Raw genomic sequence first — 26,314 nt, 5'->3', positions numbered from 1 at the left:
ACTAAAATTTCACATAATCCTTGCTAAATGATTCAGCACTTCCCAAATAAATTCTGAATACCTAAACAGATTCGCTGTGGACAGAGATGGAACTTCCTACCATTTGGCGTTAGCAAACACTGTACACAGTATTATGTGCAAAATGAAATGTTAACATTTTAGTCCATATCAAAGCATATTTCCCTCTTTTATGCAAGTACAGTATTCCATAACTGAAGTAAATAACCGACTATTCAGTGTAATCATTCAGCAGTATTATATCTCCATTTCCAAACAGCTGCAAAATATGTAGAGAAGGGTATATGCAAGTATTATTTGCCCTCTAATATTCCACTCAGACAGTACTTTGGAAAAAATGACTACCTGTATGCTTTTGAAGAAAAAAAAAAATTATTAACAATTCTTATGGACTACGTACCATCTCCCACTTTCTGTTCTTCATTTGTGTGGTCAGTAAATAGATCTCATCAACAACAAATTCTGGCACATTTCATGCATAATAATCACAAAACAATTATGTTGTAATGAGTATACATTTAAAAGCTAACATTTTAAACAATCAAGAAATCAATGTATGCAGACCAAGTTAATATGGCTTTCAAAATTCTAACACCTGAGAGATTCGAATCACAACTATTGAATAACCAGGAGTTCTGTAAAACGTACAGAAAACGGACCAGGATCATTACTTTCTATGGAAAAGTTGAGTGAAAACAAAATGTACTAAAATTTATGTTATAATGCAATTAATTTTTTACTTACACTCAGTGTTTTGTTGTTGTTTTCAGCTGTCTCTCCATCCTCACTCGATATTATGACAGTACCCTTCAAATCCAACATGACATCTGGGGCAACCATATTCAGTCTCTTTTTAAGGATATGTTCTTCCAATTCTTTCACAGTAACTTTGTTCACATTTAGAAATACAGTGACCTACAAAAGGCATAAAACATATGCATGTAATTGTTAAGTTTTCTTCAAATCTTATTCTATTGGGAGGGGGTGAGGGGGGGGGGGGGGGAGGAGAGAGAGAGAGAGAGAGAGAGAGAGAGAGAGAGAGAGAGAGAGAGAGAGAGAGAGAGAGAGAGAGAGAGAGAGAGAGACTGCTATTGTGAGTGAGATGTGTGATCCTCAAATTCTTGGAAATATAAAAGTAGTTTCTTTTTTAATGCAAGTTTTGACTAAGTACGAGGTGCAAAATGAATAACACTTTCCTGTAGTACACTGAACAGTATTATATGGCAAGAATAAGTTTACTGTAATTTTCTGACAGTAACTACAAACACTAGTGCAAGACATAAACTGATATACATGTAACTGAATTTGAGCATGAAAGAACTTTATATGATAATTTCTGCAATCCAACAAATGTTATTAATGATGGGAGAGCAAAGAAACATGTTGTTGGGACAATACTGAATACAGGAAGCTTATCGCATTTGAGGAAGTCTACAGGACACATTGCTGGCACGAATTACCTGATCAAACTCCCTCTCCCTCAAACATACAAGGGTAAGTCAATTATTATCGGCAAAGTAGTTATAAAATTTTATTGTAATCAAATAGGGAATTTACAAAAACATATTTTTTGTCATGACCTCCTTTCATTTCAATGCAATTGGTCCATCTTTGTACAAGCTTCCTGATGCCCTCATAATAGAAGGTTCTCCATTGAGCTGAAGAGTCAGGAATGCACCACTTCTTTCACTGCATCGTCCGAGGCATACCAATGGCCCCTTAATGCCTGTTTGAGTGGACCAACAAGGGATAGTCAGAAGGGGAAAGATTGGGACTATATGGATGATGATCCAGTGCTTCAAATTCGAGTTTCTGGAGCGTTTCAGCAGTGTGGGCAGCAGTATGCGGATGGGCATTATAGTACAACAACAACACCTTTCGACAGCAATCCTCGGTGTTTGCTTCAAATTGCAGGCTTTAGTTTGGCAGTAAACATCTCGCTGTAACGTACACTGTTTATTGTTGTGCCCCTTTCCGCCATAGCGTTCCAGTACTGAACCTTGCACATCCCAAAAAACTGTAAGCATCAGTTTTCCTGTGGACGGTGGGGCATTGAACTTTTTCTTGCATGGCGAATTTGGATGTTTCCATTCCATACTCTGCTGTTAACTCTCCGGCTCGTAATGATGGATCCATGTTTCTTCACCAATAATGATCCTGTCTAAGAAGTTGTCCCCTTCATTACCATAGCGACCCAAATATTTTTTGCAGATGCCCAAGCGTGTTTGTTTATGCAACTGTGCGAGTTGTTTTGGGACCCATCTTACACAAACTTTATGAAACCCAAGCCTGTTGTGGATGATTTCATAGGCAGAACCGTGACAAATTTGCAGACAATGTGCCACTTTGTCAATAGTTAATTGTCTGAGATAATCATTTCATGTGAATGCTCAATGGTGTCTTCAGCAAATAAATTAAAGCATGCATCGTGAATGTAAAACTACCAAAATAACAAAAATATAACTAAATTGTGGATAATAATAGACTTACCATCATACATAGAATGAAAGGAAAATGTGAATCACTTAGCCATTGTACCTTTAAAACAAAAAATTGTGTTTTCCTTTAAAAAAAATGATGTGATTTGTACGATAAACTTTATGAGTTAAGGCTAAGACTATGCAATAAGAAAACTTCATGTTAGTTACAGCCTCGCAGTAGTTCAGGTGTTTGTCACTGATGTTGGAGGATATAGTATAAGACATTTTTTTGGAAACTGTAAAATGAAAGTACTTCACAAAAAAGTGCTTGGTCATACTGCTTGCATACAAACTGTGTTTAAGTGCACATGTTGCTTCATATGGAGTCACTGTAGGAGGCTAATGTTTCACTGCTGGCATGAAATAATTTTCAGAGTCAAGTGCAGCTCACAGTTAGTGCATTTAATGTGATCCAAAATTTTTATGGGTTATTTGAGTCATACATCAAAAACACTGAAGGTAGTTTGTCAAGCAGAGAAAGGAAAAGTAAACTGATTTGGGAAACTGCTTCTAGGAAAATCAAGTGTGAAAATGGGTGGGAGGGAGTTCCAGATTTTGAAGTTGTTCTCAACAAAAATAGGTAGGGTTCATAGTCACACAATGCAAACTTGTATGTGAAACTGCCTGTACACAACTTAAAACAGTCCTTAATATTTATGTATTAGGGACGGCTGCTATGTATGAGAAAATGACATTTAAAATTAGGACTTTCTTATTTAAAAAAATCACACTATTAATTTCTCTCTCTACAAACATATTACCTTGTCTCAAATCCTATCTACACGGTCCAGTGTCACATTAATGTGATAACCTGTCAAAACCCTAAATAATCATGTTTTGCAGTGTGGAATGCTACGAGATGTGCAGGAAGAGTGTCAATAAAGTTCTGGAAGGCGCTGACAGGGGTGTGGAGCCATGCTGACTCCAGTGCTGTGGCCAGCTGTGCTAGGCTTCTTGGCTGAGGATCCACAGTGTAAACAACCTGATTCAGGTGGTCGCACAGGTTCTCGACTGGATTTAAATTCAGGTGTTTGGGGCCCCCAAGGGAGTGCACTAAACTCATGCTGGCGCTCCTTGAATCACACATGTATAGCGCCAGCTGTGTGATGCATTGCATTGTCCTGCTGATAATGCCACAGTGTCGAGGAGAAGCAAACTACATGCAGAGGTGGACATGATCCCCAAGGATAGATGCATATCTGTGTTGATCCAGTTACCTTCCAGAATGACAAGATCACTCACGGAATCCCATGACAACATACCCCAGATGCTCCCTCCTCCTGCCTGGACCCTTCGTTTTCATATGTTTCATGCCATATATGCCAAAATCCATCTGTCTGATGGAGTATAACACATGATTCATCTGGAAAGACCACCTGTCACCACTCAGTAGGTGTCCAGTTGTGATACTGGCATGCAAATTCCAGCCTTTGTCGCCGATGAATAGCAGTCAGCATGGGTGCATGAACCAGGTGACTGCTGTGCAAGTACACATGCAGCAACTTTCACTGTACGATCATTGAGGATAGACTGTCGGTTGCCCCTTGGTTCATCTGGGCAGTAAGTTTCACAACAGTTGCATGTCTATTTACCAGTCACAACTCCGCACCTGTCATTCACCCCTTTCATCTATGGCCCATTGTTCACCACACTGCCTCACACCAGTTTGGAATAGCAACATTTTGCCAGGCATGGTATACTTTAACCCCCGTGGCAAGCAAACCTTTTACAAACTTAGCCATTTTGCAAATGCTTCCATCTTTGGCTCAAAAGCCAATGATCATGTCCTTTTGAATGTCAGATCAACTGCTCCATTTCTGCTTTACAAAAGTGACTGCACTGTTTTCCACATCTCTCCCAACACATTCTATATACCATCCATTGCTAGTGCTGCCACATGCCGTCTGTGAGTGGTTTTTCTGTGATGATGGCCACATTAATGTGACTGGACCTTGTATCTGATCATGCTGCTTCCTAACAAGCCAACGAGTCAGAATCTACTCCCCCGCCTCCCCCTCTGCAGCCAGCTCATTTGTGGGCACTGAGAAGGAGTCACTTTACAAACAGGCTTGAAGTCCAACCCAGTCCTTTATAGAGATAAATGGTTGTCCCTGATAGCTCATAGAAATATCTCCTGTAGACATTTCTACACCTCTAATGTAGACATCATTTGCCCCCCACACTAATGACAGCTACACCATGGCTAACCAGCACAAATAGGAAAATTTTTAGTGAAAGTTAACCACTTTATGTGGAGGGCATGTGCAAGGAGAGGTTAATATTTCATAAAGGTTGTATATGGTGATTAAGGACCATACAAAGATCATCCTCAGCCCCTTATTCATTAAACAATTTAACGGGGAACGGCATCACTAACTGGGAACAAAAGCCATCCAAGTGTGTTACGAAGTAGTATGGTAAATATCCAAGCAGAGACACAGAGAACACTAAAAATGCTAAGATTTTAAAGCAATTTCAGGAAATGTATAAAGAGGCCCAAAATGGGGTCCTCTCAATGCCCACCTGCAGCAGAAACATCTCCCCCACAACCACCCTACTCCCAACGACAGAGCTGAATCATTAAAGTTAGGAACAAAACCCACAGCCTATGAGAAAGTATAAGACTTGTGCACCTCTCCTGTCAAAATCAGCTAATTCCGAGGTTGAAGTTCATTTAGAGTGCTGTACGAAGGGGGCATATTGTAATGATGTGAGCCACCGACAGTAAAGCACCGAAGTCCTATTGGGGAGGTAACTAGCATAGTAAAGAATAAAATCAGGAGTCAGGGAGATATGACCAACATAAGTTCGCACAAGAGAGTGCACTATTTCCGTGCAACAAACAGGAGGAGGAATGTAGCACAGTAGAGGTCTCCTTAATGGTGTGCAGTTGGTTGGAGGGGCACTAGTTTATCATTCCATGCTCCAATTGTAGTGAATTCCAAGTCTTACCTGCACCCAGTATCTCCAACATCAGGCTGTGGTTAACATTCTGGATAAATGATCAGTTAGCTCATTCACCAGAATCCAGTGGAAAATGAGACAGCATGCAGTATAGCTGAGCTCATAAATGATGTCATGGACTGATTACAAACACAACACAACCGGATTGTAAAGGTAGTGTCAGTCAATAGCCTGCAGACTGTTCCTAGAGTAATTACACATTAACAATTGTTGACACTTTTCTTCTTCATGAAACGATGGGATCTAGCAGCAGCCACCAGTTGTGGCATCTGATGAAATTTGTCCACAGCCTTCAACATGCATGAAAGCATATTCTGTATTTTCTGTGTCTTTTGAGCAATCAGCATAAATATTCAAGCACTATGATCCCGCTGAAGGACAGAGGATGCTACATTGATAAACACTATGGGTATCAGAGATTTTAAATCCATGACATAAGCCTAACTATGTCTGTGGTCTGGATAAGCACCAGATAGGACTAAGTCACCGCACAGGTCCATTTTGGAGTTGGAAAATGAAGAACTCTTAAGAATTTCCAAAAACACTTCACTTTTGTAGCCTGCCCTAAGTAGATTGTCAGGGTGGTAACACTCTTCTGAGAATAAAACAAAGTGATGTTTTCAGTGGCTAGGCAACTGGCAGATGGTGTAACTGAGTAACAGTTCATGGGCTTAAAACCATACAGGTAGTATCCTGGCTTACACCAGACTGTAGTGGGGCTTGTAGGAAAGGTGCTAGTGGCTACATGTACCCCATAATAATGAATGGGGTCTAACAGTCACATAGCTAATAGTGCCACCAAACCATATATCTGGCATCTATAATCTAACTGTGACAAGACCTGTGCCCTATGAAGCATACAAGAGTGGAGTACTCACTGTCCATGGAAGGTGCAGTTAAGAAAGCAGAGAGCATTAAGTGTCTTTACACAAAATGTTTTAAGTTGGTAGATGTAGCAACCATGTCAGTTTATGGCTAAAGAGAAAGCTCAAAAATTCAATTTTGTTACTCTAGAGACACTGGTTCTCCAAGTAAAGGTCAGGGTGGACTGTGGTGCGGCGACTAAAGTGCATGACCCTTGATATAGCAGGAGAAAATTGGGAGCTACTACTGGAAAGCGTTCAAGAAGCTGACCTCTTTATAGCTCCTTGGAGTTGATGCCTGGTGATGCCCACCGACTGAGAACTATACCAAATACATAAATCATCAACACAGAGCGTGGGAATGACCACCAGACCCAGACAGTCCAGAAGTCCACTGACAGCTATAAGGCAAGTATAGCACTAAACCCTGAGTCCCAAAGGATACAATTCACTTAGATCTGTTGGGGACTGTCGGTATACAGATCAACACGAAACAGTTGAGTTAACAGAAAGTTGAAGATGAAAGATGATTGCCATTTTAACAAAACTCAACAAACGCCATTTACAGAATTTTACAGGAGAGGTATTTTTTTAGTTTTACTCAATATCACTTATTAAAAAAATTTCAGAAATATGATACTTGTCAACTATGTATATAGCAACTGGTGAAGGAAGAACTTGAGACAGTTAATGAGAAAAAAGTTAGAAAGTACAATTTTTTCAAAACTCAAAATATCCACAATTTTATGTATGTTTCTTCTTTAGTACTAAGAATACTTTCAGATTTTTACTTCTATCTTTGAAAAGAAGTCAGTGAATTTTAAAAATTAGGAGATTTTTTTATGCAATTATTGCTGATCTAAAATTCTCATGCCTCACACTTTTCATTTTGAGTAGCCATTTTTGTGTTAGAGGCACTGGAACGCCATCATAACTCACTTTTCCACCGAACCAGTAAAATAATTTTCATGGAGAAATGGTCTACAGCTGTCAAGTACCTGAAATAATCCATTGCGAACCTTCAGCTCTACCAACACAACTTTACCCCTCTACTGGTTTTAGTTAAAAAAAAAAGTAAATCGTTGCTGGATGGAAAGTTGGACACTGGTGATTTCCACATATACAGGGTGTTCCCACACGAGTGTGCAAAAATATAACAGGGCATAGAGAATGCTCCACTGAACAATCTGAGGTAGGGAAACTAGGTTCAGAGAAGCTAAGCTTAAGAAGGTACGGAAGTAAACTTGGCTACCACTTTGTCTCGCATTATCACTTTCCAGCTTATTTACAACAAACACAAATACAAGTTTACACATACTGTGCTGTTTATTTACTGTATTTACTCAAATTTAAGCCGCACTCAAATCTAAGCTGCACCTGAAAAATGAGACTCGAAATCAAGGAAAAAAAATTTAAGAACCTTCAACATTGCAGCGCGTCAGCAATCGTTTGTTAATATATTAATGGACTGAGATCCGCCTCGATTGCGAAAAAACACCTAGTGTTTACCTAGGTTTCGGTGTAGATAACTACACCTTCTTCAGAACAATAAACTCAAAAGTGTCTATAAAGACCTTTGTCAATAATTAAAAGCTCAGCATAGCTATATATTTATAAAAGAAAAAGATGACACATAAAAGTACATGTGAACAAAGTCAAAAGAATAACTTAACTTAATGGTGTACACTCCACCTCACATCAGCATGTGTTCGATGGGCCGTGTCCCGTCGCAAACTGCGGCAACCAAACGGTAGCTCGCTTACCAGCTAGACACGCTATCTATGCACATGCGCAAGAAATAGGAAGTTACTTAATGCGCATGCGCATAAAAATACGAGAAAGCCCGTATATTCCCAAATGTGGATCAACGTATACCAAAATTAAAATGGACATGACCCGAGACGAGCTAAATACAAGATAAAACCTAAAGATCAGCACACAGGGTTACTGTATCTCAGAAGAGTAACATACATGATTGTTGATTATGACAAATTATTTATTTTTTTTATTTATTTATTTTTTATTTTTAGAAGCTGTATGAAAAGTCAGTAGTTAGTCAAATGGGGGGGGGGGGGGGGGTTGAGGGGACGTAGTCTAAAGACGTCGTGGAGATAAGGATATAGGGATGAAACGTGAGATGTTCACCGGGCTAAAAACACCTACATCGTAAAAAGAATAAAAAGATAAAAAGTAGATGAACAGCTTGACCAACCGCGCTCGCCATATCATCAAAACTACGAGTGAAAAGAACGAAGTAACGGCGCAAAACCATCAAAAAAATTTTTATTTCTTAGTAGGAGTTGGTCATTGAGGATATTGTCTCTATCATGTTGCAGATGCTTAAGATCTGCATTTCTTCTAAGATATCTAATTTTTAGCCCTTGACCTCAGCATGAAGTAGCTCAATGTTAACTGGAGGGCTCGGCGCATGAGCCGCTTGCACAAGATGTTCCGCATAAGTAGAGCCTTTAGTACCGTCACCGCTTCGCGTAGGAATATGCTCTTTATATCTGAGACCCAGAGCTCGCCCTGTTTGCCCGATGTAAAATTTTGGACAATCCCCGCATGTAATTTTATATACTTCTGATTTGGAAAGTTTATCGCTCTTACTCTGCAAGGAGTGAATTAAATTCCTATGTAGACTGTTGTTAGTAGAATAGGCGATTCTGAAATTATGGGCTCTGAGTAAACGCCCCAATTTGTAACTTATATTGCCTATGTAAGGGATAGGCATTGTTGCCACCTGTTTGTCATCTACCGCATCCCCTAGGGTGGAAGACGTAATATTTTTTCCCCTTACTTTCTTATTATACATCTGTCTTACCAACTGAGGTCTATAGCCATTATTTATAGCAATATTCTCAAGTGTGACAAGTTCAGTTTCTACCGCATCTGGTGCAAGAGGGATAGCTGTAACTCTATGAATACTAGAATGAAAAAAGGCCATCTTATGGGCGTACGGATGGGCCGAGTCTGCAGGTAAAATATTGTCGGAAAACGTGTTTTTCCAAAAAATACTAAATTCAATGTGGTTGTCAACTACTGTTAATGTGAGGTCCAGAAAATTTAAGGACCTAGTATCGGATTCTCGCTCAATTGTAAAACTGACATTAGGGTGAAGCTCATTAAAAATCGAAAAAATACGATCTACGTCACTTCGAGAACCATCAATGATTAGTAAAATGTCATCAACATCTCTCTTGTAAAATTTTATTCTCCTAAGAATCTCTCTGTCGCTGGCAAAAAAACTGGACTCTAAGTAGTTCATAAAAATTTTTCTGATAAAATCCCAGCTAGGGGGCTTCCCATAGCCAAACCTGCTGGTTGTAAGTAAAATCTCCCATTAAATGTGAAGTAGTTGTTTCAAACCGATCCGTAGCAGCATCATCAACTCATCGATCTCATTATCCAACAGTTTTTTATGGTGACGTAAATTGCACTCTAATATTTGCAGTGTCTGGTCTACCGGTACATTAGTGTACAAACTTGTTACGTCAAATGATACTAGTTTAGACTCTTCAGAACAAGATACCTCGCGTAAACTAGTAGCTAGCTCAATGGAATTTTTAACGGAATAGTTTTTACAGAAAACAAAATTTTCTTTAATCTTAATATGCAAGTATTTCGCCAGCTTATGATAGGCACTTCCCGTACTGTCCACGACAGGGCGAATAGGGTGATTTAACTTATGAACTTTAAACTGGCTTCTCAATTTTGGGGGGCTTGGGATTCATGTTTATCAGCCCCTTCTTTCGAAATTCTCCTATCAAATTTTTGGTGTTTTGGAGCCCGGTTCTAATTTCTTTTTGGAGAGTAACGGTGGGGTCTTTGTTAAGCATAACTATCCCGTTGTCATTGAAAAAAGCTTCGGTCTTGTCTATGTATTCTTGCTTTGTGGATATAACAACGGAGTTTCCCTTATCGGCTTTAGTAACAATAGCATCATTTAGCGTTAGTTTGTTGTTAATATTCCTTAAAACCTTTGTATTATCCTGTTTGTGTATGCTGTGTGCGACCTTACTCATAATCTCTAAAGGATTAAAATTTAATTTTGAGCCTAGCACCGCAAATCTGAAAATTCTAGAAGACACAATAGTTGACTTGAAAGTCGGTCTAGATTATGCCAAAATGCCTAATGATAAACAAACCCGATTTGCTTACGATGCCTATAAAATTATGAGAAAAAATCTCGTCTTCTACTTTTTTTTAAATTTATTTACTGACGCACAGGTTTTGGCGCCAGTATTTATCTTTGTGCCTGCAAAGCATGCCTGTGTAGCGCTACATATATTCGACAGCAGAAGTTAGTTGTGGCGCCACCTACCAACATTTTTCAGAACTTCCGTGTACTTTGCAATCGATTCTAAGCTGCAGGCGGTTTTTTGGACTACAAAAACCAGAAAAAAGTACGGCTTAGATTCGAGTAAATACGGTACATGTACATTCTTTATTTCCTGCAAGAGCAAGAGCACAATGAGCCTGATTACTAGGAAGTATTCCCTGGTTGCTGGACTGCAAAGGGATATCCTGTTCCATGGTTTGTGAGGTCACCTCACCAGAATACACTTGATTATTTTCTGTGGGGATACCTGAAGTCACTTGTGCAGGAGCCCCCAGTGGAATGGAAATGGCATTAGTTGCCAGAATTGTAGCTGCCTGTGATGTGATTCGAAAAACACTAGGGGTATTTGTCCGAGTTTGTAAGAATCTTGTTCGCCGATGTCATGCTTGCCTTGAGGTTGATAGTTTCAGCATATTTTGTATGATACAGTACAAATGGTACATTTGCTGTGTCAATGATGGTATTTGCAGTTAATTGTAACAAATATAAATAAAAAAGGACACAACAGTTATCGACAATGAAGGAAAAGACAGATCGCTTCTTACGGTAATGAAGACACGTTAAATTGCAGACAGACCCATTTGAAAGACACTTACATGAAGCTTTTGGCACAGCCTTCATCAGTTAAATACAGACACACACCAGTCATTAACGCAAGCAAGTACATCTCATGAACACGTAACCACCAGCTCCAGCATCTCCAGCCGGAACGCAGTTATCATGTGGGATGCAAGCAGCAGTCTGGAGGGGTTGGGGATGGGAAGGGATAGTAGTAGTGTATGGTTGGGGAGTGCAGTGTCAGGAGGTTGTGGGCACAGAAGTGAGGAAAAATGAAGCAAAAAATGAAAGGAGCAGTGTACGATAGGGGACGTGTTGGCTGAGGGCGGCACATAAACAGGGGGGAGATTAGAATGGGGAGGAGATGATAGGACAGAGGGGGGGTGGATACGTTACCACAGGTTGAGGGTGGGATAATTAAGGGAGAGGAGAGAGTGTTGTATGGATTAACTCCAATCTGCACAGTTCAGAAAAGGTGATGGTGGAGGGAAGCATCCAGATGGCTTGAGTAGTGAAGCAGCCATTGACATTAAGTGTGTTATGTTCAGCTGCATGCTGTGCCACAGGGTGGTCTACTTTGTTCTTGGCGCAGACCCTTTGCACACGCAAATCTTCAGTCAAAATTTGATGTACAGAGAAAGTGTAAGTTGAACAGGTTTCCCATCATCCTTAATGTTCAAAGCCCGTCTAGTCTCACAAGAGCATGCACACATTTGATGTTTCCATCGGTTTTTGATGTTTAAGATCTCCCAGAGTGAGGTTCATCTTCAGCATGTTCTCAGCCTTCCATCTGCAGTGACATTTTTGTAACACACAATAAAAACACAACTTCGCTGACGGCACTCTCAAAAACCACATGTTGTCTGTACAAAGCTGAAACTGTGACTGAGCATCTGTAGGGGATGAACACATAGGTCAACAAAACACAGCACTGCCAGATTGCTCGCAGTGTTGTCAGTCTCATTACTTTTCTCACACACCTCATGTTTATGTGTAGTGTAAAACATTACATATATGCTACAATACTTTTGTTGGCAGCACTTCATAAGGAAGGGAGAGCTAAGCTGCTCTACTTCCATCAACAAGCAATACATAAAAGTTCTGTATAAACAAAGTAAGTAAAACTAACCTCTGGTTTTGGTGAACAGACATAACACTTTGGATTTGGTGGAATCATATGCTTTTCTGGTACAATCAATTGATTGCGATGATTGGGCTTCAAACGAAGGTATACAGACTGACAGCGTTCCACCTGTTTTTGTAGAATATTTATTGCATGAAGGACCACAATACCAGCAATAATAGCATTTGTTGTTGCGATTGCAGGAATAATATTGCCCGCCATTGCTGTAAATGATAATTACTCATTAGTTTCATTTTTCCTGTTTCTCACAGGATATAAAAAATGGTGGTATGCAAAGGAAATTGAAAGAAACAGCATTCTTACACTTTATCTCAAATCGAGATTTCCGAGGAATTTTGAATATATGTGCTCTGATATTAGCACATGCAGCAACGAAGTCCATAGCATCTTTGTCATCTTTATCCCATATTAACTGATTACCCTCTCCCAAAGACTGAAACAATAATTAAACATTTAATTATTGACACAAAATTCATGACACCGATACATAACCACATGAATAGTTAGTTAAAAGATGATAGGACCACCATTATCTATACACATCTTCTGCACCAACTATTATATGTAAAACTGAAACAAGTTTGAAACAACAACACATTGGTGGGGCGGAAGCTATCTACAGACAATTAATTTACTAATGGTACACCTGTGATGGTAATCACAGGTGTATCCTATTTCTGCCACTGCAACTTCTTTTTGTCATTTGTTTGCTGTTTACTTACAACAACATAATTACACATAGAGAACACGGATTGGTTTTCCTAAGGTACTATGAACATATCTACAAAAAATACTGCAACTGAAAAAAGATACAAAAAATTATGACAAAGTATATTAAGATACATTACAAATTTTGAAAAATTTCTATGGTAGTCTTGTATATGTTTTCATATCACCCAACATCATTTCCTAAACTGATCAATTAGAGGAGCAATTTTCCTCTTGCTACAAAAATGACTCAAATGGCTCTAAGCACTATGGGACTTAACATCTTATCAGTCCCCTAGACTTAGACCTACTTAAACCGAACTAACCTAAGAACATCACACACATCCATGCCCAATGCAGGATTCGAACCTGCAACCGTAGCAGCAGCGCAGTTCTGGACTGAAGCACCTAGAACCGCTGGGCCACAGAGGACGGCCCTCTTGCTACACTACATGGAGCAAAATCAGCCTAACTGCATTCATTTTAGCATCAAAAGCAAGTCGGAGGATAGAACATTTCAGAGGCACAAAGGTGAGAGCAGGGATGTTTTGTTTGGTTCAGAACATAGATGAAGACAGAACTTTCGGAGAGTACAGATAATGAACTGCTGCTTGACTTTAGTTACGGCTATTTTTCTGATCTCCCCCCCCCCCCCCCCCCCCCCCCCCTCTCTTGGCCACCATTATACATTTTTCCCCTTTTTGCCTATTCTTTTTTCCCCTGCTAGTATTCAACAATAGACAGTAGTACTGTTTCCTTCAATCTGTAAATTTTTTGTCTACTGTTACAAAAGCAAAAGTTTCACTATCACATCTGAAATTCAAAGACACTGAGGATTTCATTTTCATGCTGGATTTGAGTGGTTTACACATAATGTTCTTCTCTCAACACCTTACAGATATTATGGGTGTAAGTACAACATTATCAGCACTTTTTGTTGTGACTCGTCGATCTTTCAAAGTGCCGCCGCGCAGTTATGCACGTCCTCTACATGCGGCGCTGTCTGCCAGACTTGGACTGAGTTATGATTTGACTGTTAAAGTGTACACTCGTCTTACTCTATTTACTTGATCTGTGACTTTCAGGTATTGTGTCTTCCTTGAAATATATTTGTTCAACTTGAAGTTATTAAACTTTTGTCTTTGCACATATCTAATATATACGACTGTGTCTTTTCAAGGCACACTTAACTAAGTTGAAATATGGTTCTCATCAATAACACACACACTCACTCACTCACTCTCTCGGCAAATGAACGACAGCCTTTAGATTAGATCGAACTCAGGTTGCCCACTCATTGGCATTCTGCCTCTCATCCTCAGCAAATGAAGGGGCTGGGCCCAAGGGACTCTAGACATGTGGAATCACAGTTGGCTCTGATAACATGTTGAAGTTGTTTCCACTTCATCATTGTTATAAAGTAGCATTTTAATTACAATTTCACTGTCTCATACCATAAGGGAAGAAGAGAATTTAGCAGGTGTTGCATTTGCAGCATTTATTTTAGTGAATGAAGCTGAGTATCAGAAAAAGAAACAATGCCGGTGGATGGCCTCTCTTTTAAAAGTAAGGAAGAAATATGGTGGAATAAAATTAATGCATGGCCTTAAAGCTGAATTGAATATGGGCTTGTTCATATTCTTCTGAATGAAAGATGGAGATTTCAAATTGTTACTGAATTGTGTAGACCATAAATTTTCCAAAGATGACATCTCTTTTAGGATAGCTTGACTCATAGAGAGATGTTAATGAGTACTTTCTTTTCCATGTTACACTATTATATTCTAACAGCTCACTAATTTCCCACCAAGCATCTGATCATCTTAAATTTGTCTTTGTAATAGTGGTTTGTAGGGTCCCACAAGCATTCCCGTTTACGAAAAAATTATCAACGTAAATGCTGTTATTGTATTTCAATCAATACTCTGTACTTTTAACATCACTGTATTTCAATCAATGCTCCAGTATTTTTAAACATCACCACATTTCAATCAATACTCCAGTATTTTTAAACAGAATAAATAAACACCCATTCAACAGATACAGCAAATCACAATTGAACCAATGAACATTTGAGCAGGCATCCACACTAGGAGTGGGGTCCCAAGATAAAACCACAACCAAAACTTTACACGTCTTTTAATATGTCTAGTTTTGTGGTAGCACCTAAGGGTAACAAGCTTTAATTCGAACTGGTGAGCGATCTTACTGGATGCTAGCTGCAATTGTGCCATACTGCTGAGCACATTCGAAGAGGCAGTATCTGTGTCATTCTGGGTGGCAATTGAAGCTGCTCGACTTTCGGATTTAGGAGTTTTCACTTCTTTTGACACGCATTTAGAATTATTTTGCTGCGAGTCTGGACTAACTCTTCCACAGCTACAAACAGACATAACCTCTTTTTTTTATTTTTAGTTAGTATCACACCATTATATCGGGCTTCAAGTGATAATTTTACCTAAATATGACAGCAAATATGTCTTCACCAGTACAGTGTTGAATTTGTGGAACTGGCCATTAAATAATGGCAATTATTGATTACTGATCAAGTTGGGTGACATGCATACACCTGTACCTGTAAATACAATCTGAGACATTTTCCTGTTAATGCATGTGAGTGAGAGTTAATTTCAATTTTAATGAGACAGTCTGACTGCAACTAATGCTATCTCAACCCCCATGACTCAGAACCAAACCTATGACTTTAACCAGTGTCACACATTTGATAAAGAACATGATTAACATTTAACAGTAAGCAAGATGTGAAAGTTTGAACACAAGTTCATTTTTCTTCCAAATGAAACATTCCACAGAAAACTTCACAAAATCTGTTTCAATAACAACAAAAAAAGGTTGTCACTTATGAAATACATCAAGAAAGCTGTGTTGTATTAGAATGTGGTCATGATTGGAATCTATGCTCTTAATCTATGGAATGTGGAGATCAAATTTCAGCAGACCTTGCCCGCGAAAGGGAAAGGTCCAGAGTCCGAGTCTCGGTCCGGCACACAGTTTTAATCTGCCAGAAAGTTTTAGATCAAAATGGTTTACAAAATTTTAACATCCATGGATACATTTTTAAAAAAATCTGCAGATGTACTGCAGATAGGATCTTCCTTATCTGTGCAAATTTCTAACCGTGGTAGTGTCGATTCCACATGCACAGGTTTGTACTTAAGAGAGGAGTGTGCATGGTACTTTTACTTACTTTCATATGTGGCCCTGTCTACAATCTTACAATTAAAAATACATGAATCCCTTAACAACACAATTATGCGTGGCTAAACAATAACAAAATGAAACTAAACAGTGTACTTTCAGATCTACATCACAGAAGAAAATAGTAGACAGGCTGAAAGGTAGAAGATCACCCTAAATTTGTAATATTCTTAACAGGCTAGTTAGTCGTACATAGAAGACTACAAGTTAATTGACTGGTACATTCATGGACTAAAGGAATATAGCCAGAAATGGGAGGGTAAACAACGAGACTAAGAGCACAACAGACACCAAATATACAAACAACAAAACTGTGTGGACAAGGATGTCCAAACTGAACGGGATGACCACTTGTAAAAGTGAAATCGTTAATGAAGTAACCACGTGGCAAGGGAAAGTGACATTGATTGTAAAGGAGAGACTTGTGGATGAGAGCATAATCAAATGAGGGAGGGATGTTTTGGAGATGTACAAGAGGTTTCGGATTAGGAAAGGATGGTGAAGGAAATCAGCCATGCCCCTTCAAAGGGTCCATCCCACCATATGCCTGAAGCAATTTAGAAAAATTAAATCTAAATTAGCATGACTGGATGCACGTCTGAACTGTCGTATTCCTTAATGCAAGTCCAGTGTGCTAACTACTGCACCACCTAGCTGGGTGAAATGGGACAAGAAGGGTGAGAGGCAAACTTACAGAGAAGTTAGATTAACCCTCTCACAGGCACTCAACAACACTTGAAATGAGGCTGCTACAGCATTGCTTTTTGCTAAGGTTACCAAAATGGCATACACTGTCTGCCCTGACTTACGCTTATCAGTTTAGGAGCTCAGTTCTCAAGATGAAGTGGATAAACAAGACAGTGTGGTAATGGGTCAAAAATAGGTGTTGAAGGGAAACTTTGGATTTCTTGACTTAAGGGACACTGCTGCTAGATGCCATGATCTCAGTAAGCTGCAGGCATATCTTTCACAACAAATTTCATGGTGCTTAAAACTAATACTTTTTCATCATTAGTTATATCAAACTGTTAAAATGGTAATCAATATAATACCAAAATGGAAACTATTACCTTTAATTTATTGTTCAGATTCATGCAGGAATTAGTAAACACACTGACACATTCCTTTAAGCTCCACAAATCTTTTGATCTGTCACCATCAGCTGAGAGACTGGAACTACTACCTGTAATTACACAGAAAAATATTTTTTAATGTGGAAGTATTTTAATGCCAAGAAAATTCAGTACTTTGGTAGAAGTCTGAAAATGAAGCGACTGAATGGATACATTATTGTTATATTCATAGACTGAGCTAAATGGAAGTGCAAGCACTTTACAGCAAAATCTAACTATTATTCTAAAAGACATCTGCTTTCATGGTGCAATGAAATTATGAGAGTGGTTTGATACTTCTGGTATTTTCCATGAAAGAATGGAACATTTTTGTTGCGCCTTCATGGTTGGTAAGCTTGATTATGCTAAGGATCGTATAAAAAATAATTCAACATGTACAGTGTACAGTTCACTGTTGACAGCCATCTGTAATGGTCAGTGTGTCAACTCAGATTGAAAATGGAGAAAACTGAGTTTTATGCTGTTATTAAACATTTTCATTTGAAAGGTAGGACTGCTACACAACTGGGAACAGAACTGGATGATGATCATGCGGAATGTGCACAATCATTGATGGCCATTTACTTTTGGATTAATGAATTTCAACACAGTTGAACATGCACCAAAGACTAAGCACACTCTGGCTGTCCAGTTGACGTCACCACATAGGCAACCACAGACAAAATCCATGATAAGGTAATCAGGGTGTATACGTGGCCAAGGAAAAAAAATTCCCGGATTTGTCAAGGATTTCTCGGTTAAAAATACATTTTCCCCCGGGTGAAAATACACTTTTTCCGTGTTGAGTTATTCCTCGGCACTGTAAAACTCATCAATCCTTAGAATGTTTATGGTTTTATATACTAACGAAGAATTTCCCACCACTTTAGAAAACGAAACTCGGGGAGGGGCGGGGGGGGGGGGGGGGGGGGGGGGGGGTTAAATACTTGATGTGCAGCGGCATGTACGCTACATATTTTCGTATTACGAAGGTATAAATTTGAATTTTGCCAAACAATGCATGTCACTTTCCGAAGCATTGAAATCGAGATTATGATACGCTTTTGTAGACAAACCCGTGATCTCGCCAGCTGATGAGAGCAATAGACACGTAATATAGTCAGCCAATAGCAAGATCACTCTTAAGTAGCGTGAATACACAAACAAGAAAAGTTAATGGTTTAAATTAACATACATAACATTCACATATAATATTGGTCTCTAATATTAATAAGCTTTAAGATACATCACACAAATGCGCCAGTAAAATTTTTAATTACGACGTAAATGTCTGATCTTCTGGGCTCGAAATTCTTCTAAATGGTCGGCCTCAAAGAGTTGATTTTTAAATCAGAGTCTTAAGAAATGCATTGTACTTTCTCACACATAGTTCATATTGTGTAAAAGAAAATTTGCTTTGAATGTAACTCTTTTGAAACCACCATTCGCAATATTTTCCCGCGACTTGTTAGAAATTGGTTTGCCTCAGCAGTTGCAAGAGAGCGCCAGATAACAGGCGTCACAGTGCTTGCGCAGCTACGAAGACGCAGAAAGTCCATATATATATGTTCGTACATGTAAAACATTAAAAGATCTTACATTATGTCATAAAAGGAACAAGACATCAGAGGATACTTCACGAACGTTGGAATTTTGTGAACCATACTAAAATTCATAATTCAGCTTAAAATGCACACTCGTATGTAAATTTTCTTGGAGTGCCAGTACTGTATTATCTCACGTTTGGTTCTTTATTATGACATAATGCCATACGTGCACTTGAAATACAGCAGACAGTTGAAATTAAATACTTCGTTTCAAATAAATTGATTGCCTCAGCAGAAAAGATTAATGAAAGCCAAATCTCTTTAGCAAACCAGCAAAAATAACTTCATTTTTCCGCAAGGCGATTACTTGACTGTCAGAAAGGCGGAAATAATACGTGAAACTAATAACATATTTTGGCCTTCCGTAATTATGTGATCGTATATTAATTCATTTTATAGCACCCGACCACAAAAATCTGTTTTGTTATCACTTAACGTGAGAGCAACAAACAAAGAGGAAACAACAAAATCGCTGAACGTAAACACATGTCACGTGGAGACGACCCACCTCCCCACCACAACTCAGACTGCTCTGTGCATCAGTCCCAGATTTACTATTATTTCCCAACTGAGGCAGTATTAAGTAGTGGCGTACAGCCACACTTCTGTAACCAGAAGTGGGAGAAGGTACTACTCATACGTGACTCAACTGCGAATGCGCAAGAGCCCAACCGCAACTGCTCAAGCGAATCTAATCTAAACAGTTGTCACATCATGTTCATCGGAGGCAATTTGTTGTTATGAAGCATTGTAGTCTTCATAAAGCCTTTGACACACTTTGCTGTTGACACACACTTGTATGAGCACTGTTTTGTTGTTGTATATGGCGCATTTCCTTTGCAACTTAAGTTTTATTTTCGTTTTTAATCTCTCGTTCATGTTTTGTTGCAGCAGTATTATTCTGCAGTAGTGGGATACAATAATATCCTTTGTTAGAGTATTGGTTCTTACCAGTCAAAATCACAAAAACTTAACTGAAAACTAAAACAATGAAAAATTCCTGGAATTCTAAACAATTCCCAGGTTTTTCCCGGATCTCCCAGTTGTCTTGGGTTGTATACACCCTGGGTAATGAAAGACCGCCCAATAAAAATTCCTGAGAGTGGTAAGACTGTAGGCATCTCAACTGAGTGAGCGTATAATATGCTGCATGGATAATGCACTATGACCAAGCTGTGTGGGAGGTGGATGCCACAGTCAACCAAAAGTGCATCTGGCACACCATTTCAGTATAATGTCTGGTAATGTTTAATAACTATCAGCAAAACTTTTGTGTTGATCTGCGATTGCTGATGAAACCCAGGTCCATCATTACACACTAGAGTCAAAACAATGGACAAAGGCTGATGAAAGTGCACCGAAAAAGACAAAAACCCATTTGTCAACTGGTAGGTGATGGCCACTGTTTTTTTGAATTCCCAAGGAATAATCCTCATAGATTACTTGGAAAAAGGCAGAGCCATACACAGACCCTGTTATGTTTAATTGTTGAATCATTTGAAACTTGCATTGGCTAGAATGCAAAAAAAGTACTCTTTCACCAGGATAATGCACCATCCCACACATCAGCAATAACAATAGCAAAAGCATATTAACTGCATTTTGACTTGGTTCCTAATCCACCCTATTCGACAGGCTTAAGTCCAAGTGAGTTCTTCTGTTCCCCAACTTGAAACTTTGGCTTGCTGGGAAGAAATATTCATCAATTGAGAAACTGATAGTAGCAGGCCACGAATATTTTGTGGAGTTTGAAAGAACCTATTTTTTCAGATGGGATGAAAAAGTTGGAGGATTGCTGGCCAAGTATATATCCCTCAAAGGAGACTATGTAGAGAAGTAAGGTGAGTTGTTTATAAAACAAACATTTTTTCTCGCTTTTTCTACCAGACTTATCAAAACACCTTTGCAGTTGCAGTGAATACATGAGTTCTAAAGTAACAGGTCAGTTTTAGATTAATCTTTCAAATGAGTAATCTCTGAAGCTATTAACAAATAAAATTTACACCACACATTGTAGAGTTTCACTAAAATAACTGCAAATAATATTTTATTGAGTCAGTGATTTACTGAACTTTCTTACAAGGCTATATTACCTTCATCAAGATCTGATTCTGATGTTATTGGAGTTGGTGGTGTTCTCTTTTCCCATAGATGCTTCATACTAAGAAGGTAACGAATATCTTCACAGAAAAGTTTATTCATCAGTTTCTTAGGATCATAATGACAGGAAACAGCCCAAGATCGTGTTGAAACACGGTCTATATTTGCACCATCTGTCTTGGTTGCATTCAGAGCACCTTCTCCAGCTTCACCTGTAAAGAGGAACAATTCTGTCCTATAAATTCTACTGACCAATAACAATGTAAGTTCACTATTAATTACAATACAAGCTTAACAACAACCAAATAAGCTTCTACAAACAACTTTTTATATATTTATCAAACTTTATCAGTATAATATTGTACATTGGACAACTGGATGTTATACTAATGGCTTTGTCTTTTGTTTACAGTTACTGAATTGAGTACCAGAAACAGTTAAACATGGATGTTACTCAAAGTGGTGGTATCAAGTGTCAGTTTTGTATTTCCCAGTCTTCAGCACATGCAAAAATATGGAAATGATAATTAATCGAAACCTCAATTGCCAACAGGTGTAGTTGATATACCTCAATGGGGACAGCTGAAAATGTGTGCCCTGACCGGGACTCAAACCCGGGATCTCCTGCTTACATGGCAGACGCTCTACCCATCTGAGCCACCAAGGGCGCACAGGATAGCTCAACTGCAGGGACTTATCCAATGCACGCTTCTCGTGAGACCCACATTCCCAACTGTCCCTGCAGTTGCGGTATCCTCTGTGCCCTCGGTGGCTCAGATGGATAGAGCATCTGCCATGTAAGCAGGAGATCCCAGGTTAGAGTCCCGGTAGGGGGACACATCTTCAGCTGCCCCATCAAAGTATATCAACTACACCTGTTGGTAGCTGAGGGTTTTGATTAGTTATCATTTCTTTCTAGAGAAGCTGCTTGGTCATCACAGGTACCTGTTCTTTGGAACAATTACTATCTTCATGCAGCAATATGGTATGCCAGCTCCACTAATTTAACTTTCATTGAGTAATTTAAGTATTTACAGTTTTAGCTCCGATTCATAATTCTTAACTACTCAGATCTCATTACATTATATTCCATGTGGATGATCAGTTTCTGTTGTAGAACAATGAATGCTGTTTTAGTTATATGCTTTTCCACTATGTTAGTTAACTCATTCCTCAGTCAGTGATTGATGAGAGTGTGTAGAGTAGAGATGGGCAAAACTGTTCTTTTTAGAGATCGGATCAGAACTGTTCACTCCCTGAAATGAACTCACTCTTTTTCATGACTCACCACTCATTCACAATAGAAAATAAATGGAAGGCACATTGCCCTTTAAACTTGGTTTACTCCAGTACTATACCTGTATTTTGATCTTATTTGATCCTATTTTGAAGTAACACAGATAATGAGTAAGAATTTTGTATTGTTTATTGAAATTTCCACGATATGACGAAGTTTTTGATTATTGATTTATTTTGCACTATCGTGGTTTTTTGGGTGATCGGAAAATGTTGTAACTTGAGATTTACAGTAACAGTATATTTGGCTATAATGTATTAAAATTTCATTAACCTCGTACAAATACATCGCAAGCCGTATATTTTTAAAGAGAACGTTTCCTTCCGAAGACGCCTGAAATCGCAAAATCCGTACCAGAATAAGAAACAAAAAATATAAATTTGACTGTAAGACTAAAGTGCTGCTTATAGCCTTACGCAGAATAAAACAAGGAAAATATTGGAGGATCACATTTTGTGATACGTTTATAGATTCGCTCATAATTAAAGCATAAATTTGAGTGTCCATAATAAAAATCCTATAGAAAGAAGAGTCGTCAGGAACCTAATCTGATCAGTTTAAACAAATAAAAATAAAATAAAAACAAATTATGTATACATAACATAATAATGTAATATACATAGTGGTATTACTAAGAAGAACAATATCCAGTAGAGACGAACTCCAATGCAGAGGCGCTGAGTCATTCAGGTTGAGCCCTGAGCTGTATTACTGCGTGAGCTAAGACCGCAGAGACCAGAGTGACACCTGAGTTGCTTTGCTCAACACTCTGGCCAGAGTCGACAACGGTGGGATGAGCGTTGAGCAGGCGAGTTCCGAGGGTGGGGGGGAGCGGTGAACGGCCACCAGTCATCCGCTCCGAGACAAATTGTCCATTCTCTTGCGAGCAGGTTGTTGCAAGTAGTTCTTATGTTCTCCGCTAGGAGGCTCTCTGTCCTGTTGCTCGCATCAACAGCCCAGAGGGCAGGACATGCGACTGAAACGATCGCCGACGGAGTGCAATGCTAAGTTAAGCTGTGCCAGACACTACACGCGGCAGAGGAAGCACAGAGACGGCACGGCATATGTGAAACACAAAATCCAATGGGGCACTGCACACTGCAGGCAGCCAAGGTAGAAGCAGGGCAGAGGCCGGCGCTGGCTGTGTAGTGTGCTCTGACCAGCAGAGGCCCCGCTGATATGCACCGTCTCTCTCTCTCTCTCTCTCTCTCTCTCTCTCTCTCTCTCTCTCTCTCTCTCTCTCTCTCTCTGCTGTGGGAAACGTTTGGAGCTACCGTTCTTTTTTTCTGAATCACTGATTGTTCACTCCTTTGAAAGATTCAACTCTTCATGTTCAGGAGCAGATCCCCCATTCTAGTGTAGAGTACACTGACATACCCTGCACCAGCATACATATAGCAGCTGACAATGGATGTGCACTCTGGAAGAGATTTTACCCCAGGGAACAACTAATCTCCCACTTCCACGAAAGTGAAAAGTGGGCATTTGGATTCTGGTGGCCTACAGCATTATGCAAAGAATGAGCCAGGGCATCCTGAAACCTGCATGAACAACAAATCCATAGAATGAAACACAAACATGAATTATCTTCCTTTCATAAGGAAAAAAATACAGTGATAAAACAGCACTGCAAGAAACAAAATTTACTGATGAACACCCTACAATTCAGTAGGATTCAGGGGGCTTAACGCAAACTGGGAAAACAAGTTCTAAATGACAAACCTCAATTTGGAACACATTTAACTATAAAGAAAACATATTAAAATCTTAACAGAATTTAAGTAAAGGAATGAAAGACTTTACACACAAACATTTAAATCGCCACACAAAGCTTAAACTGTTTTATCGATACATGCACAAAAAATGATAAAAACAGAACTAAGAAAGAGTAGACAGAAAATTTTTGGCAAAATGTGTCCGCTACCCTATATCACATTCCAGCAAAAACTGCAGTACTACCACTTGGAGATTAAAGAACAAATTGACAAGGAACATCACCACAGATCCACAGTAGGAAAATTCCCTGCACATAAAAGAACCAATGCAAACACAAATTGAGAAAGACTGAAGTCTGTGCCAACAGAATAACACTGTACTGAAACCTACATTCTTCGGTAAACTCCCTAGACAACTAACTATATGGTTGTTATCAAATCCGATTTGGATGAAAAATAACCCTGTCACTTTGCTGTGATGGACGTCCCAATGTAAAAGTGGCTAAGAGTACCGGTTTAGATTAAGATCACTAATTATCATTAAATTAACGGTCAGAGCAAGATTTAGAAATAGGGGCAATACCAAACCAAAAAGTTTGCATACAAAAGTTATCTAAGACAAAATGATCTTTAAGTGCTTTTGGAAGAAAGAACTCCTGAAAGTTGGGAAAAACTTCAAAAAGATATTATTCAGAGTGCAGAAGAAACCATTCCTTTTAAAAAGACAGTGAAAGATATCTGGTGGAATGATGAGTGTGGTAAGTTATTTGTAACTAGAGTGCAGAATATCTGGAAAGAAAATAAAAATGAGAACTGGGAAAATTTTGTAGAAGCCAGGAACCTGCATCTAAGATCAGAGTACAACATATAAAAGATCAACTAATGTCAACTGAGCGACATTTTAAACAAAACACCACAAAGGACTTAATTCTAAACCAATAAAAAATTGTTTAAAGAAGTACACACCAGCTAGTTTACAGTTTATACATTCCAAAAAACAGAGATCTTGCAGACTGGGGCAAAGAACTATATGACTGAACTACCAAAAGAAGAATTTAATTTTGATAACATAATCCAGATACAAGACCCAAAGCCACCAATGACAGAGGAAATCAGAAAAATCACAAAACATAAAAGTAACAATATTATTGCTGAATTACGGAAACACCAGTGACAACATTTTTCTACATCTAGTAGACATCATTAATGAAAAATGGACAACAGTCCCCATTAGGCTTCCATGCTATAGAAAATTTCCCTTGGTAGGATTTCATATTTCTCATCTCTACAACAATGCCAAGTTAGTTTCTTGTTGGTTGGTATTCTTGATATTCACAACAATCTGAAAGTAAACAGAGGAAGTGATTGTTGATGTCAGTCAGCTGTTATTTATCCTGTAAACTTGCAGTGAGTTAGTGCAGTTCCCTACTGTTCACACCCATACTTAGAAATGACTAAAGGAATACAGACTTGTCTTTAGAAAGAGTTCTGAATGAAATTTTAGATGAAGATTCTGACTGTGAGTAAAAGTTAATAAGAGGATGCTGTTATGGAGTATGATTCACATCGGGAAAGTGATGTGGATGTTAGAGAAGGTGGAGATAGCGCAGCTTCAGGAAGTGACCATCAGGATGTTATTGTGGCCATGTCTGGAAGAAGGTACATAACCACACAGCCTAAAATTTCTCGAAGGTCTGTTGTTAATATAGTAAGAGAGCAGGCAGGAGTAACTCCAGCTGGTGTTTGCCATTCACCTGGGGAAGACTTGAAGTTACTTCTTACACCTGACATCATGGATGTTATAGTAAAACATTCAAATGAAGAGTCAGTTAGGCAAAATGTAACTTTGACTAATAAGACAGAATTGTATGCCTTTATAGGAATCCTGATACTTATGGGGGCCAATAAGGACAATTCTGTCAGTGTACAAGATCTTTGGCCAGACCTAATGTTTCGGCCAGTTTACAAGGGTATTATGGCAAGAGAACGTTTCAAGGAACTTATTGCAATCATAAGGTTTGATGACAGAAGTACCCGCCAGCTAAGAAGGGAAGCAGACAAGTTCTCAGCAGTCCATGATGTTTTCAACAAAGTGAATGATAGGTTTCCACTACTACGTCCACCTCACCATTGATGAGATGCTCAGCTTGTTTAGAGGGAGCTGCCCCTACAAAGTATTTATGACGG

The 26,314-nt window shown here is 38.9% G+C and overlaps 1 protein-coding gene and 1 non-coding gene across 2 annotated transcripts in view; both read right to left on the bottom strand.

Annotated features, from left to right (window-relative positions):
- Nucleotides 1-26,314, bottom strand: part of LOC126354243 (SUMO-activating enzyme subunit 2) — a 134,299-nt gene that overhangs the window by 28,244 nt on the left and 79,741 nt on the right. Inside the window, exons 5-9 of the mRNA XM_050003745.1 lie at nt 21,109-21,327; nt 17,367-17,479; nt 12,673-12,802; nt 12,355-12,572; nt 763-933 (exon numbers count right to left, since the gene is read on the bottom strand). Of these exons, the coding sequence (XP_049859702.1) occupies nt 763-933; nt 12,355-12,572; nt 12,673-12,802; nt 17,367-17,479; nt 21,109-21,327 (851 nt within the window). The remainder of the gene's footprint in view (nt 1-762; nt 934-12,354; nt 12,573-12,672; nt 12,803-17,366; nt 17,480-21,108; nt 21,328-26,314) is intronic.
- Nucleotides 21,709-21,783, bottom strand: Trnat-ugu (transfer RNA threonine (anticodon UGU)). The gene has a single exon. It is a non-coding gene; the product is annotated as a tRNA-Thr (tRNA).

The sequence above is a fragment of the Schistocerca gregaria genome, chromosome 3, assembly GCF_023897955.1.
Source record: "Schistocerca gregaria isolate iqSchGreg1 chromosome 3, iqSchGreg1.2, whole genome shotgun sequence".
NCBI classification, from domain to species: domain Eukaryota; kingdom Metazoa; phylum Arthropoda; class Insecta; order Orthoptera; family Acrididae; genus Schistocerca; species Schistocerca gregaria.
Note: the sequence above shows the minus strand (reverse complement) of the source record. Positions and strands in the feature narration are given on the sequence as shown.